The sequence below is a fragment of the Apium graveolens genome, chromosome 8 (assembly GCF_009905375.1).
Source record: "Apium graveolens cultivar Ventura chromosome 8, ASM990537v1, whole genome shotgun sequence".
Lineage (NCBI taxonomy): Eukaryota > Viridiplantae > Streptophyta > Magnoliopsida > Apiales > Apiaceae > Apium > Apium graveolens.
The window spans coordinates 127,113,289-127,130,633 of NC_133654.1; the positions used below are offsets into that span (position 1 = coordinate 127,113,289).

Consider the following 17,345-nt stretch of genomic DNA (forward strand, 5'->3'; position numbering starts at 1 on the left):
TTGGAAACCTTTTTTAAAGAATAAGAGTACAAGGAAACAATCGGAAGGATCCATGAATCAATAAGTCACATTGGAAGAGGAAAGAATAAATGACGATTTAGATATGAATGAGACAACCATATTTGTAATCAAGATGGTCAGTCTTTCATACTATATGGCATACAGCACATGATTAGGTGGCGTCCCACCAGACTCTTCATTATTTTGACAAAGCGTCACATTATAACACTTCTTGTCTCGATTAAAAAGAAATATTATGAGAAAAGAAATAATTTGAAAGGGATACAATAAATTTACTTTCCTTCTTATCGTATATATTTATCACTGAGAGAAGCTCACATGTATTCAAGAATCAAGAAGAGTATGCGCATTCGTGGAAAAGAATGACATTGTTGGTCTCCATCTACGTTTCGCTTATGCATACTTTCAGGGCTCATTCGAGTAACAGATTCCAGATCCACGTCAGATGATAGATTCGGAATATCTTTTGGAAATACGTTTAACGTTTTTACAATTTGAGCATAATTATCTTCTCATTGGATTTATCGTCATAACTTCTTGCTTCATCCCTGCCATGTAAGTCTTGTATTTTTAGCGTCACGCTTCCATGTTTGATACTTTAATAATTCGACCATAATTGCGTTCTTACGGAATTTATAATCATAATTTCTAATTTCTTCTATACCGCGTAGCGTAACCATTGATCATGCAACACCTTGACTCCGTTGATAAAAATAATATTCTTCTTCAATCGTCTAGAAGATTCCTCCATTTTCTTCAATCATCATCGGGCTTCTTTTGGGTCAACGAACCCATTTTAAACTTTAATAATTCCATAAATTGAATAAATAACGTTTCCGCATGTTGATTCGACAAGGTTTGCACTCTTCTTTCGAGAAAATTTTTTAATTTCTCCGTATTAGCGGCTCTACTTAGCCCTCTGAATTAACAATACTGAGTTCGATCAAATATTTTTCCGGGTAATCTAATACTTATAGCAACAAGAACTAGAGTAGTAATGTGACAACCAAAATTTTAAAACTTATTTTGTGCAAAGATCTTTTAAAAAATTCTGTTAAGAAAGTCTTTTTTGAAAACTTGTTTTAGAATTTTGAAAATCAACATCTGGTCATCCTCACTATATGAGTTGGTTGATGTTCACTTCAACCACAACAAGGTATCTAATTAAATAAACGACCACCTAAGGTTCCATCCACTTCAGTATATCTTCTACCCCTTATTGGGTTTATTTCGCCTTCATTAGTCGGCAAAAATTTCATTTATCGTTGCATACCATTTTATTCATAACTCTAACTCCAGTGCTGGCTTCTGGTACTATCTTTGATATTTTCATCATCGTCCTTGATGTCATATTTACAACCAGTTAATGTAATTCAACATTCTATCCATAAATAAAAGCGTATCTTCTTGTTAATCTTCAGTATATCTAATAAGGTAGATATCATTCCTTGCGCGGCGCCCCAAAAAGTGATAAGAAGCTTTTCGCCACAGCGGTGTTTTTAAACTTGCGATGTTGGCTCTTCGTCAGCTTCATTCAACTCGTACCATAAGTCTGAAGCTTATCCTACTACATAATTCTAAGTAGGATCATCCTGAAACTCATCTATCTTTTCTTATACGAAGTTCTCACGCGAATCAATCTCCTTTTTCTTTAAAACCACATAAAAGCAGGGTAATTTACCCATTCTCCGTCGAGCTGTCGACTTTTCGCAACTATAGAATCTAGGAACTTAATATATCAATAGTGTCGATATATTTGCCTTCCACTTATCTTAATAACATCCTATCTTACTAATCCATATCGGATCTTCTAATCTTAATTTACACTCAACTTGAACTCAAAATAAGTATACTTAGGGTCTTCCTTATCTTATATTACCTGTCAATCATATCTTACTTCCACTTATTCTTATTTCAGGGATCAATAACCTGTGGCTCTAATGTCAGTTGTAACATCCCCAAATCCGGGGTCAAGATTGGGTGTCACTAAATAACTTTAAATAATATAAACTTGTATATTAAAACAAATATACAGACAACCCCTCATTATTCCGGATCGCTTACAAGTTATGGTATGAAATAAGAATTTAACCTTCTAAAATTATAATATCTAAATACAATTTCATTACCTCTTTACTAAATTCCTCGTATTGATCACTCTAACACCTCCAAATTCCTTCAGCTAAAATCTCTTCACTTTTGTTGTCTATTGAAAGATATTCACTTTTGCCCTCATTTGATACTGAAAGAAATAGGATTTCACAAAGCAAGAGTGAGCCAAAAATGCCCAGCAAGTATCACAAATTGTTTTCAGGTATCAGATCAAAAAAACCTCTGGAAACAATCTTTAAAGGATATCAAAACACTTTTATTTATATAAAATAGTTGAGCGAAAAAAATATCGGCCCTTATTAGCCTTTAATCATAAATTACATTTCTCTATAAAAGAAAAGTGAACATTTCACTGATTCATCTCTTTGAATCAAATCTTTTTTTGCTTTTGCAATCATAAATTTTCCAAGAAGGAATACCGTTAATGGCGATCAACAATAAATTAGGCTGGACACTAGAAACCAATATATGCACTATAACCTGCTGATCAGTCAGGATATGGTGCGGATTTATACTCAACTGCATAGACCCACCAATATGTGGGGTACCCAGGCACTATGGCCTAACAATCAAGGGACCAGCCATCTCTGGCCCTTAGGGTCCAGCTTATTCCTGGCCCTCGTCGTAACCATCCAGTCCGTGGAGTACTTTGATGTCAAATCACTTTGATTATAAAACATCCCGATTCCGGATTCGCAAATAACCCGAAATAATGGGTATTTGCTCAAGAGATCAATTGATAATTAAGGAACAAGATCAAGGAGGTACTTGCATAAATAAGAGTAATTGCAGTGAAATATAAAAACATTTAACTATTCTGAACTTAGAATATGAATGAAAAAATATTTGCAGTATTTTAGAAGAAAGTTTAAGAATACTTGCCTCAATTGATAACCCTCTGATCTTTAACTATCTGCCATATCACTCAGTCCTGATGCATCTGTATTTCCATTGACAGGTCCTTTAACCTTTCTTGTCAATCACCATTTCAGGTTTATAATCGTTTCATTACTACACGTAATCAGGATTTACTTTTACAATCTTCGTCTGGCTTTGAATGCCTCGCACTATGTGTATCTATCATAAAAGATACCATTCAATTAACTGACAATATAGAATTGTCTAGTCTATACGTTTATCCTTATCATCTACCCGCCTGATAATAACAGATAAGGATCATCTTTAATCATATAAAGTTTAATAGACACGTGTACTCATAGTTCACATAACACATAAACACATAAGACACATATCACAAATTTCATATAACATATAACTCAGTTCGTCAAAACATTCGACTCGGTATGTTCAAAACTGAAATCGAGTGGAAATATAACTTTACGATAATTAGGCGACTTAAAAACGTTTACAAAATTATGCGACCTTTTGAAATGAAAGATTTTATTCTCAAAACTATTTTTAATGGAAGCAGAATATTTTTCTGAGTCTAGACGCGTTCGTTTCGTATTAAACGGATGAACGGTCTATTTAATACAAATTTTTGAACATTTTTCAAAATTAAAATGGGTCTCCGAATTATTTTATAATTAAATAGAAGGGTTTGAACACCCGAATCTGACTTTAAAATAATTTTATAATAATTATCGAGCCTTTAAAACAACTTAAAATAATATTTTAAAGCTCGAAACTATTTTTCAAAATTTTTAAATCAAAAATAATTAATTAAATAATCAATTAATAACTAATTAAATTAATTAATCAATTAATAATTAAATTAATTGACTTATTAAATAATTAATTATCAACTAAAATTAATTAATTAAATAATTAAGATTTATTTTTGAATTAAAAATAATTTTCAGAAGATAAATAATAATTTTTTTAAAATTTTAAAATAAATATAAATCAATTTCTAAAAATATTATAAAAAGGAAATACAATTTCTGAAAATTATTAAACAGAAATCTGATTTTTGAATAATTTTAAAAGGACAGGGACTAAAATGCAAAACAGGGGAAAATTGGGTGGCAAAACTGAAGTTTCACCACCTTCTTCCCCAACCGCCGGCCAGTCGCCGCTTTTCCGGCCCCCTGAAACCGCACCCAGAATCGACTGATATTAACAGGAAATAAAGCTCTGACTCCCAGAAATCTTTCTGCAGTAACAGAACAATCAAACAACAATTGAATCAGCCGGAAAATTCATCGGAATTTTCCGTCGCCGCCATGGTCGATTTTCTGACCAAGGCCTTCTCATTATCGTTTGTTCACCATTTATATCTCAATCGAATTGTCTTTGGACGATCTACAATATGGTATAATCAATTTAAAACAATAACTCCTAACGAAGAAACGCCCAAATTGTAATTAAGAACATTCAAACCTATAAACCCTAATTCACAAATTCAAATATCAAACTCAATTTTCTATATGTTATTGATCTCCAAATTCATCTTATAATATACCAAAATGATCAGGAAGAAAATATCTACATGATTCTAGCATCAAATCACACAAACAACATCAAGAACAAAAATTCCTATTTTAATCATTAAATAATTCAAAATAAAATAATTAAATAAGAAATTAACCTCGATTTATGCACCAAAATAGTGGATTGATTCAGAAAGAACTTTTCGAGAGCTTCAATTTGATATATGGTACGCCCGAATCGGAGTTCGATAACGTCTTCGTTTGTGAGTTTGATTTTCAAGAACACGGTGTTTTTAGGGTTTTTCTCTGTAAATTCTATATTGTGACTGATTGACTATGATTATACGAATAAAATAAAATAACAAATCAGCTATTTATATTTATAGAATATTGGTTCCTTTTGGATCGTATTGGATAGATAAATTAGTTACTTAGTCGCTAAGTAATTGCAAAGACGATCCGATTTAATACCCGTATTGGATAATTATCCAAACTGGGCTTTTTATAAAATACTTTATGCGAAAATAACATAATATTATCCCGTCTTTCGATAATACAGGTTTTGTTGATCTATCGAAATGATTATCGTGTCGAAAATTTTGCGTCGGGACGCGCACGGGTCAAACCGTAATTCGGGTTGTAAAAATGCAAAAACGGTTGAAGTTAGACGATTCCCGTCTTTATAAAATAATTTTGTAATTATTCAAAAAATAAATAATAAATTCATAAATTATTATAAAATCATATATCACTCCAAAAATTACCAGAAAAATACCATAATTACCTGTATTTTATTCTAAACATAATAAAATTAACATACTTATATTTTACCACATATAAACACCCACATCTCAACACCAAAAAATCACATAATAATCAAATATTAATTATTTATTGCTGAAAATAATTGCACGATATTTCCCGAATATTACAACAAGTTTATCACATTCAAGTGACAGTGCTCTACAAGAAGCACAAGGGTTTGAGACTGGTGCACATGACAGTAACCCATTCAAATCCCCTGCAATTCAATCGGAAGTTCCCACTTCATGTGAAGAACAACAACTTGTCAAAACCATAAAGTAATCTGTGAGTAAAACTGTGACTTCAGTCACCGGTGATTCTGATCTCTCACAACAACCATCAACCTCACAAACTCCACAACCAAATCTTGTCTCTAACTGGCTCCAACAAGTTGCACCTCAATCAAATCTTGAAGAGTTCAGGGTGGATCAGCTTGCAAGCCTAGCACGAATCTCTCAAAAACTGCTGACTTCTGACATGTCTAACCAGAACTATCAAGCAATTATACTCTCCTATCAATCAGATGTCCAAGCACAACAAGACAAAATTGTTAATGAAGCTAAACAGGATGGCAACTGTGATGCTTGGGTGAACAAGGACTATAATCTGGAGATGGAGGATATTTTAGCTAGGTTCAGGGAAGATTATTTGACAATTCTGGGTAGCAATTCTAAGGCACTGACACCTGATGAAGTCTATGATGTAGTCAATGAAGTTTCAAAGGCTCAACTCAAAGCTTTCCATTGCTTTGGAAAGGCACTAGAACTGAGATTGACTGGTCATAAAGACAGGATCAGAAAGCTGGCGAAGGATAAAATGGATGAGATTATACCATCTCAAGTACAGATCACTTCCAAGTTCAAGCATTTTGCTGATCGAATGTCAAGGATGGATCTTACTACCATTGAAAAGGAAGTCAAAAATCTCAAACAATCATTCATCTCTCTTCATACAGTGCTCCAACAGCAAATCACTTATTCAAATGATACAAAAGTCAAGCTGGATCAACTTCATCAAAGTAGATATGAGCCTTTAGCTTTGCTCATGGATGGCATCAAACAGGCTGTAGAAGCAACCTTTGGCTCCTCATCATCTACTAGCTCTTCTCAACCTGCATCTACTTCAACAAATCTTCAAATTCAAGCACTTCAACAACAAGTCTCTATACTGCAAACATCAAATGATCAGCTCACGGCTCAAGTGCATGCTCTCACCACACTGGTGCAGAGTCAACAGGCAGACATCCAATCCTTGGTGGACTCCCAGAAACACCTACAAATGCAAAATTCAGTTGCTTTGGGGGCCATCATGGATAAGCTTAATATTCCTTTTCCTGTACTACCTGAAGCTGTAAGGCCTGAAATTCCTACTCCCCTTCTCATGCCTGCCAACAAGACTAAGGGGGGGATGGAGGCTAGGCTATCAAGATCATCAACTCAAACTGTCCAAGCTACTGAACATGGAAAAACTCAAGAAGTTGACATTGGCATGGAGAGGCTTATTAAAGCAGCTGAGGGACCTAGTCTAAGCAAGGAATTTGATGAACTGCTTAAGGCACTCAGGGCTTCCCTCAATGACAATTATTTCACTTACAAGAAAGCCTTGGACAGGACAATAAACTCAATAAGGGTGATCTTGGTGACAAGAGACAATTTTCAGGAAAGAAGGATAGTGGTCAATATAAATGACTCTGGGGTAGATAGATGTATGCAGGTGTCCCTCAATTATCTCATCTCTAGGAGGGCATCTGAGTTGGACATTCTAATAAGCAAAGTTAGATTGGTGATTCATGAAGATACTCTCATGCTAAATGAATTGAAGAGTGCACAAGTGGCTGCTTTTCCAGAAGCTTATCTACAGCCTAGCAAGGGAGTGGCATACATCTGTTCTACCACCAAACACTTCAAACACTTCTAGATTCCTAAGCAGTGTGTCATGGCCAACAAGAAACTCATCATGATTCTGTAGATTGAGTTGAAAGCAAAAAAAAACAAAATTGTTGAAGATGAGGAGATGATCAAGCTGTTGAAAAGATATCTGAGAAATCCCGAAGCCAACTTGCCTAAAACTCAAATCAACAAGGATAACTTTGATGATGATGAGCAGAAGAAAGATGATCAAAAATCTTCTGGTTCAAATCCAAGTCAATCCAGTAAGGCAGCTGGAAGCAAGGGTGGAGAAAAGAAGAATGATGAAAAGAAGAGAGGAAGTGAGAGAAGAAGTAAAAAAAATCATGATGGCTCAGAACCACATCAAACCCTAAAAATCTAAACATAACTAGCTCAACCTTCAAGATCAACTATCTCAAACATCAAACCACCTCAAATCTCTAAGCCTAAATTTGTATACAAGCAAACTGCTAACTCTTTCCTAAAAATTCCAATCACCACAAGCCAAACATCTCTAAAAAAAATCTCAGTCCTACCTTCTGTCAAACCATCACACAAAACTCATTTCAAGACTATTAGGAAAAAACCTAAGAATGCCAAGTCTACTGAAAAAGTTGAAGTTACTGAAAGGGCCAACTGGAACTGCTTTAAGTAAAGTGACTTTCTACCTTTAAATTGATACATCTCATATGAAGACTATTTCCAACAACTAGCTGAAGAAATAGTTAGAGTTTGGGTTGTATCTCTAAGGGAAGTTAGAATTTACTATGAAGATGGGTCCTTCACCTTCTTTGGCTATGATTTAATGGATTCTCTTTCTTCCACGGAAATTAAGAGAATGATAAGTTTGCTAAAGGGAAAGGATACTGCTACAAGGGCATGGAGATCAGTTCTAGCTGAATGGTTGATTACAAGGGAGGAAAGAAGAAAAAGAAATGAGGCTGAATCTGAAGAAAGAGTGAAGAAGTATGATGAGGAAATTGAAATGTTCATAAAAAGATCAGAAGAGCTCAAGGCCAAAGGAATGAGCAGAATCTCTAAGGATGGGAAATTTCTAAACATTAAAGATGGTGGATTCTCAAGATTTAAAGTTAATTTACTAGACAGTGGTTATCCAAAGGCAATAAGACAAAAACTTGTAGAAGCTCTAAGTGGGACACTTATTATAGAAGAACTTGAAATTCTTGATTACTTAAAGGATCTCCTTAGAGAAGAAGCAAAAGAAAAAACTGTCTTTACCTGATACTTGTAACCATTTAAACTCTATAAATCTCCTAATGTATAAAAGTTATAATTCTGTCAAGTTTTATGTATTAATTTCATTTTCCATTATAACTTGAGGTTAGTCTTGTTAACAGCCATGAATTTGTGTTAAGCAATCTTCTCAAAAATTGGGGGAGATTGTTATGCAAGACATGCATGTACCTTAACAAGACTAAGTCAAATTGACAACTCTAAGTAAGTTGTATTGTAATCTTAATTTGTATTTTGTACTTGTAACATTTAAAGTCTATAAAAATGTCAAAGGAGCAGACTGGAGTATTTTTCTGTAAATAGTGTCAAGCCTAAGAATTCTATCTGCAAGAAGATCAATAAGATCATGCCTCAGAAGAATTATGAAGAAGCTTGGAGTTGAATAAATCTTTTTTGAGAAAAATATTCTAAGTCAAGATCTCTACAAGTCACAAATTTTGTGTTATAGAGAAGTCATTCGAGAACTCCAGAATGACTTATAAAGAACTTAGGAAAGCTACTAGAGAACTCAGGAAAGCTACTAGAGAAATCAGAGATATCGAAAAGCCAAATTGAATACATGAAGATTGGAGATATCGACAAGTCATTTCTTCACTAGAGAACTCAGAGTTATCGACAAGTCAATATTCATTAGAGAACTCTGAGTTATCGATAAATCAAATTCCACTAGAGAACTCAGAGATATCGATAAGCCAAAATTCACTAGAGAACTCTGAGTTATCGACAAGTCAAATTTGACTAGATAACTCTGAGTTATCGACAAGTAAATAAGCCACTAGAGAACTCAGAGATATCGATAAGTCAAGAGAAGATATTAAGACTAGAGATCTCGACAATCCAAATTCTCTTATATAGAACTCAGAGACCTCTACAATTCAAATTAACTATGGAGAACTAGAGATCTTGATAAGACAATATACTTATCGAGATGTTAAGTTCTCTATAGACCAAATTGGAGATCTGGAGGTAAAATCTCAAAGTACGAAAATTACAGACCAGTTCAATATCTAAGATTAACAATCAATAAACAATCCAACCAGCTGGATTGACAAGTCTACAAAAAGCAGCTTGAAGAGTGTGCAAGATTAAGGGTGAATATTAACTGACAAAGGATGATCAAAGTTAACATAGTATGCAAAGATATGCTAAGCCAGAAATGGAAGATATATTTTTCCCAAAATGGAATGATTAGTGATAGTTTACTGAAGTTAATAGCATGTCTTATTATACACTGTGTAAACCAGTAGTTAACTGTGATATAAAGTTAACACTGGTCCTTTGTTAGAAGTAACAATTAAGATCAGAAATTCTTGTATTCTCTCAAGATAGAAGCTAAGCTCTTTACTAACAAAGAGCCTAGAAATTTTGTAGCAAAACATTCTTAACTTTAATATAAAATTAAGTGAGTTTTGAAAGATCCGTGTTCTTTATTATTGCATGTTTAATTTGTGCATTAACACATTTCACTACAAGATTTGATTTACTTTGTTCATAACCAAAATAGTTCAAGAAAAGCTTAAAAACACATAACACACATTCACCCCCCCTGTGTGTAATTCATTATCGAACAATCCGTATATAAATTATCTAGCATTTAGGACTCAAGTACTCACATAAATCACATAGCACATAAAGCACATCGTTACTTAAACTCAAAAAATATTTTTAGAATCGAAATCAGAACTATACTCGCATTAATAAACAATATCCGACTCATTTCCTAATTTTCTGGGATTTATTAGACTCGTATTCATAATTAATAAGGTCTGTAAATAAACAAATATCGTAATCCGACTCGCTCTCGAAAAAAATTAAGATGTAAAACTATTTTTAATGGATTCAGGTCATTTTTCTGAGTCCAAATCGGATATACGGTTCAATTATTACGCAATAAACAAGAATAAATCAATTACTGCTCAATATAATTAATTATTTAATAATAAATGAATCTCAAATATATTTTTAAATAATTGTCTAGGAAAAACCAGATTTAACAATGATTTTTCCCTAATTTTTGGAATTAAATAGAATTTATTACAAATTATTTAATTATCAACTGATTAATCAATTTAAATAAATAATAAACAAATAAGAAATAAATAACTAAATAAATAAATAAATACATTTTCGAATTTCTAAAATAAGGATATAGTTTAGAATTTTTTATAAAATAAATCAAATAATTAATCAATTTAATTATTTGATTTACTAAGTAAATAAAACTGATTTTCTTGATTTATAAAAATAAAAGTAAAATAGACTTATTCAGAAACATACTTTGAAACTGAAAATTAGGAAATTTCATTTCGAAACCGGGTTGGAATTAAATCCAACCGGGTTGCCAAGAACCCTGCCCGGATTCAGGTTGAACACCGCCGGAATTTGGGTTTTCCAGAAACCGGCCGGTGAGCCCCCTTTCCGCCGGGATTCCGGCCACTCCTAAACACTACCAAAACGTCATGGTTTCACTAAAACTCGAGTCCATATCGATTCCATATCATCCTAGCGTCTCAGGTTACCCCACAGAAGAATTACACAACACCAAGGTCGTGTTTTCCGGAAAAATCGATTTGGGCCATTTCGAAACCAATCAACATGTTTATGGTACCAAATTAAAGCTAGGAACTCCTACAATTCGGTACAACAATCTAAACTAACTACCAAACATTATCCAACTTAAAAATCAAATGTCAACAAGGAAGAAAACCAAGAACACGGCTATACTATTCTGGGGATCAAAAAATCATTATAAACATATAAATCGATTCCTCAGACTCAGGGGAAACTATATCTCACATCAAAACATACAAACGATTACTTAAAATCAAAAACAGAATTCATGCTCAAGAACAGTAAAAATTGATTTTAACAAAAACCCAACCTCAATTTATGATGTTGGTATTAAAAGATCCGTCTCTTCGAGAGTATTAATTTGGTTACTCGAGCAAAATCAGAGGTTGGGTGAATCTCCCACAATTACGGTTTGATTCTCAGGAAATCTCAAGAACACAAGCTTCACCCCCAAACTAATTTCTGATTTAATTACTTTTTAATAATTAATTAATAATAAATCAGCTATTTATAGTAGTGATAAAAATACCCCTAATTAAAATTAAGTCCCTAATTATACATTTAATAAAATTAATTGGACCTTAATTTTATAATTTTTGGGTATTAATTTTGAATTTATAAATATCCAATAAATACAAAATATATGTCAAAAATTCCCAAAATTATGAATAATACAAAAATGCAAATAAATAATACTTGATAATTTCATGATCCTATAAAAATAAAAATGTGATTTTTGTGGGGTTTTTGACACCCGAAGGGGCCCGAAAAAGTCATTTTTCGCGAAATAAGAAAATTTATAAAATGACTAGATGTTCAGAATATCGATATGGTATAGGCCATACTAGGCAAAATAAGGCCAATAATTTTATATGAATTATCAGCTATTAAAACACTGTTTGGGCCGTATAACTCTTGATATAAAAGCATTTGACTCATAATAAAATACCTGATAATTACCCAGAACACATACTGATAAAACAGAACACACGTGGCATATAACAGCTAGGGTTTTATAACTCAACAGACTTAATGATATATTAAAACACATAATTTACCTTTATTAAGATATAATACAAACGTAATTTCTCAGTCGTTACAAAAACACTATAGACACAACAAAATGCTTCTACTCTAGAATGAAAATCAAATTATATGGATATACTGCAGAATCAACAGATCTACAAACCAGATATACATGCACGAAAATTTATGTCAATATTTTCTAAAAAATATAATGAAAAAGCTTTAATCGTTTTTAACAATCTCGAGTATACTATAGAAATTAAAATATAGAATTAAAAAACTTATCTAGTCGAAATATCGTCTTGCAATAACGATTGTTATATTAAATTAACCTGCAAAAAAGTTATTGAAGCTGAAAAAAATATAGAACATCTAAATATACATGAAATTTGCGTGATTAACAACGATTTTAAACCTTTTTGTGATGAAATTTTCAATTCAATAACTCAAATCGATCTGTAAGCGTTGATTTTAATCTTTGATTATCTATTTTTCTCTCTCTCCTTTCTCTTTCTCTTTAGCTTAAAGTGTAGAGGTTTGTGTGTATTAATTGTGTGTATAATTGTCCTTACAACCATTATAGATTTGTCGGCCTTAATTTTTTTGTTATAAAACTAGCCTTAAAATGTTCTTTAATTACAATAATGCCATTACTTAATCTGGTAAGAAAATGAATGGATGTGATTGATTCTCCATGATTCTCTATATAAAAAATTCTCACTTCAGTAGAATTTTATATTATATATATATATGTATATATGGCCCGTGCAGAACCATTGTAACTATTATACAACATTGTCAAAAATTGTAAAATTTTATTTCAAAAAATATATAATTCAATGCTAATCTATAATAATAATTATATTTGAATATAATAAAAAAATTAACAATTAAAATATGAAAAATAATGGATTTTAAATTTGATTTATAGTGGAATAATTTTAAATAAGTGTGATTCTACTTTGAATCTACTATAGAACCAATTTAAACGTTTTCATTAAATTTGAATAAATTTTTAAATAAAAAAAAATGTGTAACTTCGGTTTTTAACTTGATTTAAAATTTATAACTATATATAATAAAAAATGAAATAAATTATATATTTTATATTTTAAAATAATGATTTTTCACAGTTCTGTATATAAGATGATTCACCTGCCCATTCAATATATTAATAAGTTACCTGTAATTTAATAAAGATAATCCGGGGAAAAAAGGACACAAAAAGGTGTGCAGGAGCTTGTATGGCAAATGCAGAAGAAAATTATGACACGATTCTGTTTCCTTAATATTATATTTGAGAGACAAAACCAAATATTATATTTGAGAGACAAAACCAAATCAAATTTGCTGGCTTTCTTGGCGCCCAAGAAAAGCAAACCATACGTTCAATGTCCTGTTTGTTAAATAGTGTCTGTCCCAGCCATTTCTTTACACTTTCTTTTTTGAAATGTACTATCTAATTCTTTATATTACTATATCTTTTTTATATATTAAAAATTAATGGGTCACACCACTTCACCCACTTTTCTTTCTCTTTTTCACTCTTTTATACATATTTCTTATATATTAAAAATTAATGGGTCACACCACTTCACCCACTTTTCTTTCTCTTTTTCACTCTTTTATACATATTTCTTAACCTCCGTGCCCAAATCAAATTTAAAGAATTGACCGGGACGGAAGTAATTAATTGCCAATTTGGCATATTAAAGAAAACGGCAACTGAAAATTCCCTCACCGCCTTTCCATGAATAAATAGTTGGTTTAACCTTCACAACTCTGTGCATATACGAAACAAAACAAAACCCTCCATCCTCCAAATTTATTCTACATAATATTTTCTGCTTCTGTTTGTTTAAGAAACACAAAAATTACGAATAATGTTGATGAGACATGGCACTCGCGGGTTAGCCCTATCTGCCCGCTTATTCTCCTCAAACTCCGGATTACTATCTGAATCATCTAGGGTGGTAGTAGGTGGTGGTGTTCGTTGGAGGAGCACTTTGAAGTTGGGTGAAGAAAAAGAACAAAAGGAACAGCTTGTTGTTACCGGTAATAATGATGATGCTTCTGCTTCTGCTTCTGCTTCTGCTTCTGGTAATAAAGATGTTGCTAGTTATTGGGGAATTATGCCTGATCAGGTTAAAAAAGATGATGGTTCTCCCTGGAAATGGAATTGCTTTAGGGTATGTATGTTCGTATAATAATAAGTAATAATATTATTATTATTGCATGTTTGTAATCCATCAATATATAAGACAGATAATATATTATTGATTACTGTTGGGTTATGGTTTTGTAATGAAGCCATGGGAGACATATCAGGCTGATTTGACAATAGATCTCAACAAACATCATGTCCCCGCTACTTTGTTGGACAAACTTGCTTACTATACTGTTAAGTCTCTCAGGTTTCCTACTGATGTCTTCTTCCAGGTATTACAACCTTAATTGCTGTCTTCTCTTTTTCTTACTGTCTTTTTTTCTGCTACTTTGATATTATATTCATGCCAATTTCATTTTGTTGCTGTCTTCCCCTGTTTCACTTACTAGGGTTTCTTATTTCTGTGATTAAAGGGGGTCTTTTGCCTTTAATATCCAAGGGCGCTTAATTACCATCTTGTACTTTTCTTGGGATATTGAACTATGTTCTTAAATTTTTAGTTTAGTTGTAACTGGTTTTTGTTTTCGCGTTTGTCTGCTTGCTTAGTTTACGCTGATTATATTAGTAGTGTAATTCACTTCATCAATTGTAGTAATCTGAATGTTGTTTCACAAATTAGTTGTGTATTTTTCTTATGTTACTCAAGAATGTGTTTGTTATGTTCTGCCTTTCGTCAGGAATGTTATGTTTGTTTTGGACTGATTTTCATATTGGCATGTGAACTTTAAATTAAGGAAATGTTTTTTTCTGCCTTTGGATTAACCAGCATAGATTATAAATTGGTACAAATTGAATATAGTATCTTAAAAAGTGCTAAGTCTTGATCGTTTTGTTACTTTTGTTCGGTGTAAATTTCTTATATCTATATGTGAAATTGCAGAGACGATATGGATGCCGCGCAATGATGTTAGAAACAGTGGCTGCTGTCCCAGGCATGGTTGGAGGAATGCTGCTCCATTGCAAGTCACTCAGACGCTTTGAGCACAGTGGAGGTTGGATTAAGACCTTGTTAGATGAAGCTGAAAATGAAAGAATGCACCTTATGACATTCATGGAGGTATCCCAGCCAAGATGGTATGAACGTGCCCTTGTGTTCACTGTTCAGGGCGTCTTCTTCAACGCCTACTTCCTTGCCTATCTAGCATCTCCTAAACTGGCTCATCGAGTTGTGGGATACTTGGAGGAGGAAGCAATTCACTCCTACACTGAGTTTCTCAAGGAGTTGGACAAAGGTAATATCGAGAACGTCCCTGCTCCGGCTATTGCCATTGATTACTGGCGCCTCCCAGCTGACTCTACGTTGAGAGATGTTGTCATGGTGGTTAGAGCAGACGAGGCTCATCACCGAGATGTTAACCACTTTGCTTCGGTAATGACTTGACATTAAGATGTTTAAATATAATACAGATATAAGTTACTTTTACATTGCAAAAGGCTGAAACCGTGAAATAGATTAAAGTTTAGCACTAACAAAAATCTGTTAATGCTTAGCATCTCTAATATGGATATATCTATTTTTTTTTATGATGATTGCAGGACATACATTATCAAGGACAGGAGCTAAAGGACTCGCCAGCCCCTCTTGGCTATCACTGAGGTGGAGAAAATTGATTCTCTGTTGCCCTGCTTATGATCTGAAATCTCATGGAAGTTCTGTTTTTTTTTATTGGTTTATATCAGGAGACTTGGTATGACGAAAAAGAAGTAGTATGATTATGATTATGAACAGTGATTGTGATATTTGGATGTAAAAAAGGATTAATGTTCTGTGGTATAAGATGCTATCTTCCATTTGCTGTCGATCCAATGTTTGGTCGATCTGTTAAGTAACTGAAAAAACCCATTAGAAAGTTTTAATAGTTCGCCTGCAAGTTGAGGACCCTTGTCAAGCCAAGGAATTCCGCTATCATATTTTTATGCAATTTTATTTTATAGTATTTTTTTTAAAGTCAGAACTTGGAGATTAACTGTTTGATTTTATATGTTCAAGTGGCAGGATAGTTTCCTGCCTTATCTCATTTGGTAATTTACAAGGCTTTGTTGGTTCCTAAAGGAAACTGTAACGGGAAGAAAATTTTTTTATTTAAGAATGGGGGGCAAAGGCTGATACTTAAGAATCACTCAAAGACAAGAACTTGAGACTTGTTTTTCCTACAACCTGAGGATCAGCAAGTCTGGATACAACAGATTTAGGAATGCCTGAAATTGTCCAATCTGGAATACGTGCATTGCTACCCGTCTATAAGGTTTTCCGGAACCTTATAGTAAGCTTCCCCTCAACCTCAAGTGTGAGGGTGACCTGCCATCAAGGAATGTAATTTTCACAGCAGACCTCACAAGTAATCTTGATGGAGTATTTGGTTAACATATTCTACCTGGAGTTCGTCAAAGTGGATGACACTACCTATAACAGGGGGAGAGGGAAAACTTGTTAATATAAACTTATCTAGACTTTATACTTTTTTTACCTGGAAACTCACGTTGTACAATTTTATACATTAGACTTGATACAGGTTATTTTCATCACATTGCCAAAAAAATTGGAAATATTTTTCGGTTTCCTAACATTACTCGACCAAAATACATGTACCACAAATAGACTTTACTGTTTAGTGTAAAAATTAGAAAACTTATGAATTAAATGACTTGAAGACGCTGCAGAAATATATTTGTTGAAACTCAGATTATACATACAAATACACAATGGTGCTGACTAGAAGGTCATGGTCTCTTCCACAGATTCCCCCATGCACACATGTAATATCAGTCTCGAGATTCCAATCAATGACTCGGCAATGGATTGCGAAACTTCCTGGTGTTGATTCTGGCTTGAAGGAAAAAAGTGCAGTTTATAGGTGCTACCAGAGACTACCAGTGGTGGAAAACAAATAACTTTGACAAAGGGTCTCGCAAGATAGTTGGGTATCCTTCCAAAATGAAAAAAAAAACAGAAATTTTTTCGCTTCCTGATGCCATGAAAACCTGGTGGAATCATTCTCCTTTATAGTTGTACACTGATAACGTTTTCATTCTTACAGTGTCATTCTGGTGGGAGTGCAAACATGAAACTCTACAACTTCCTTGGATTCAAAAGGGAATTTCATTTCC

At 33.1% G+C, this 17,345-nt stretch overlaps 1 protein-coding gene across 1 annotated transcript; it reads left to right on the forward strand.

Moving 5' to 3' along the window:
* Nucleotides 1-13,815: 13,815 nt before the first annotated feature.
* Nucleotides 13,816-16,037, forward strand: LOC141677593 (ubiquinol oxidase 2, mitochondrial-like). Its single transcript, XM_074483594.1, has 4 exons — nucleotides 13,816-14,259; nucleotides 14,381-14,509; nucleotides 15,118-15,606; nucleotides 15,774-16,037. Exons 1-4 carry the CDS (start codon nucleotides 13,954-13,956, stop codon nucleotides 15,831-15,833), a joined length of 984 nt encoding a protein of 327 aa, XP_074339695.1. The 5' UTR covers nucleotides 13,816-13,953; the 3' UTR covers nucleotides 15,834-16,037.
* Nucleotides 16,038-17,345: the final 1,308 nt, after the last annotated feature.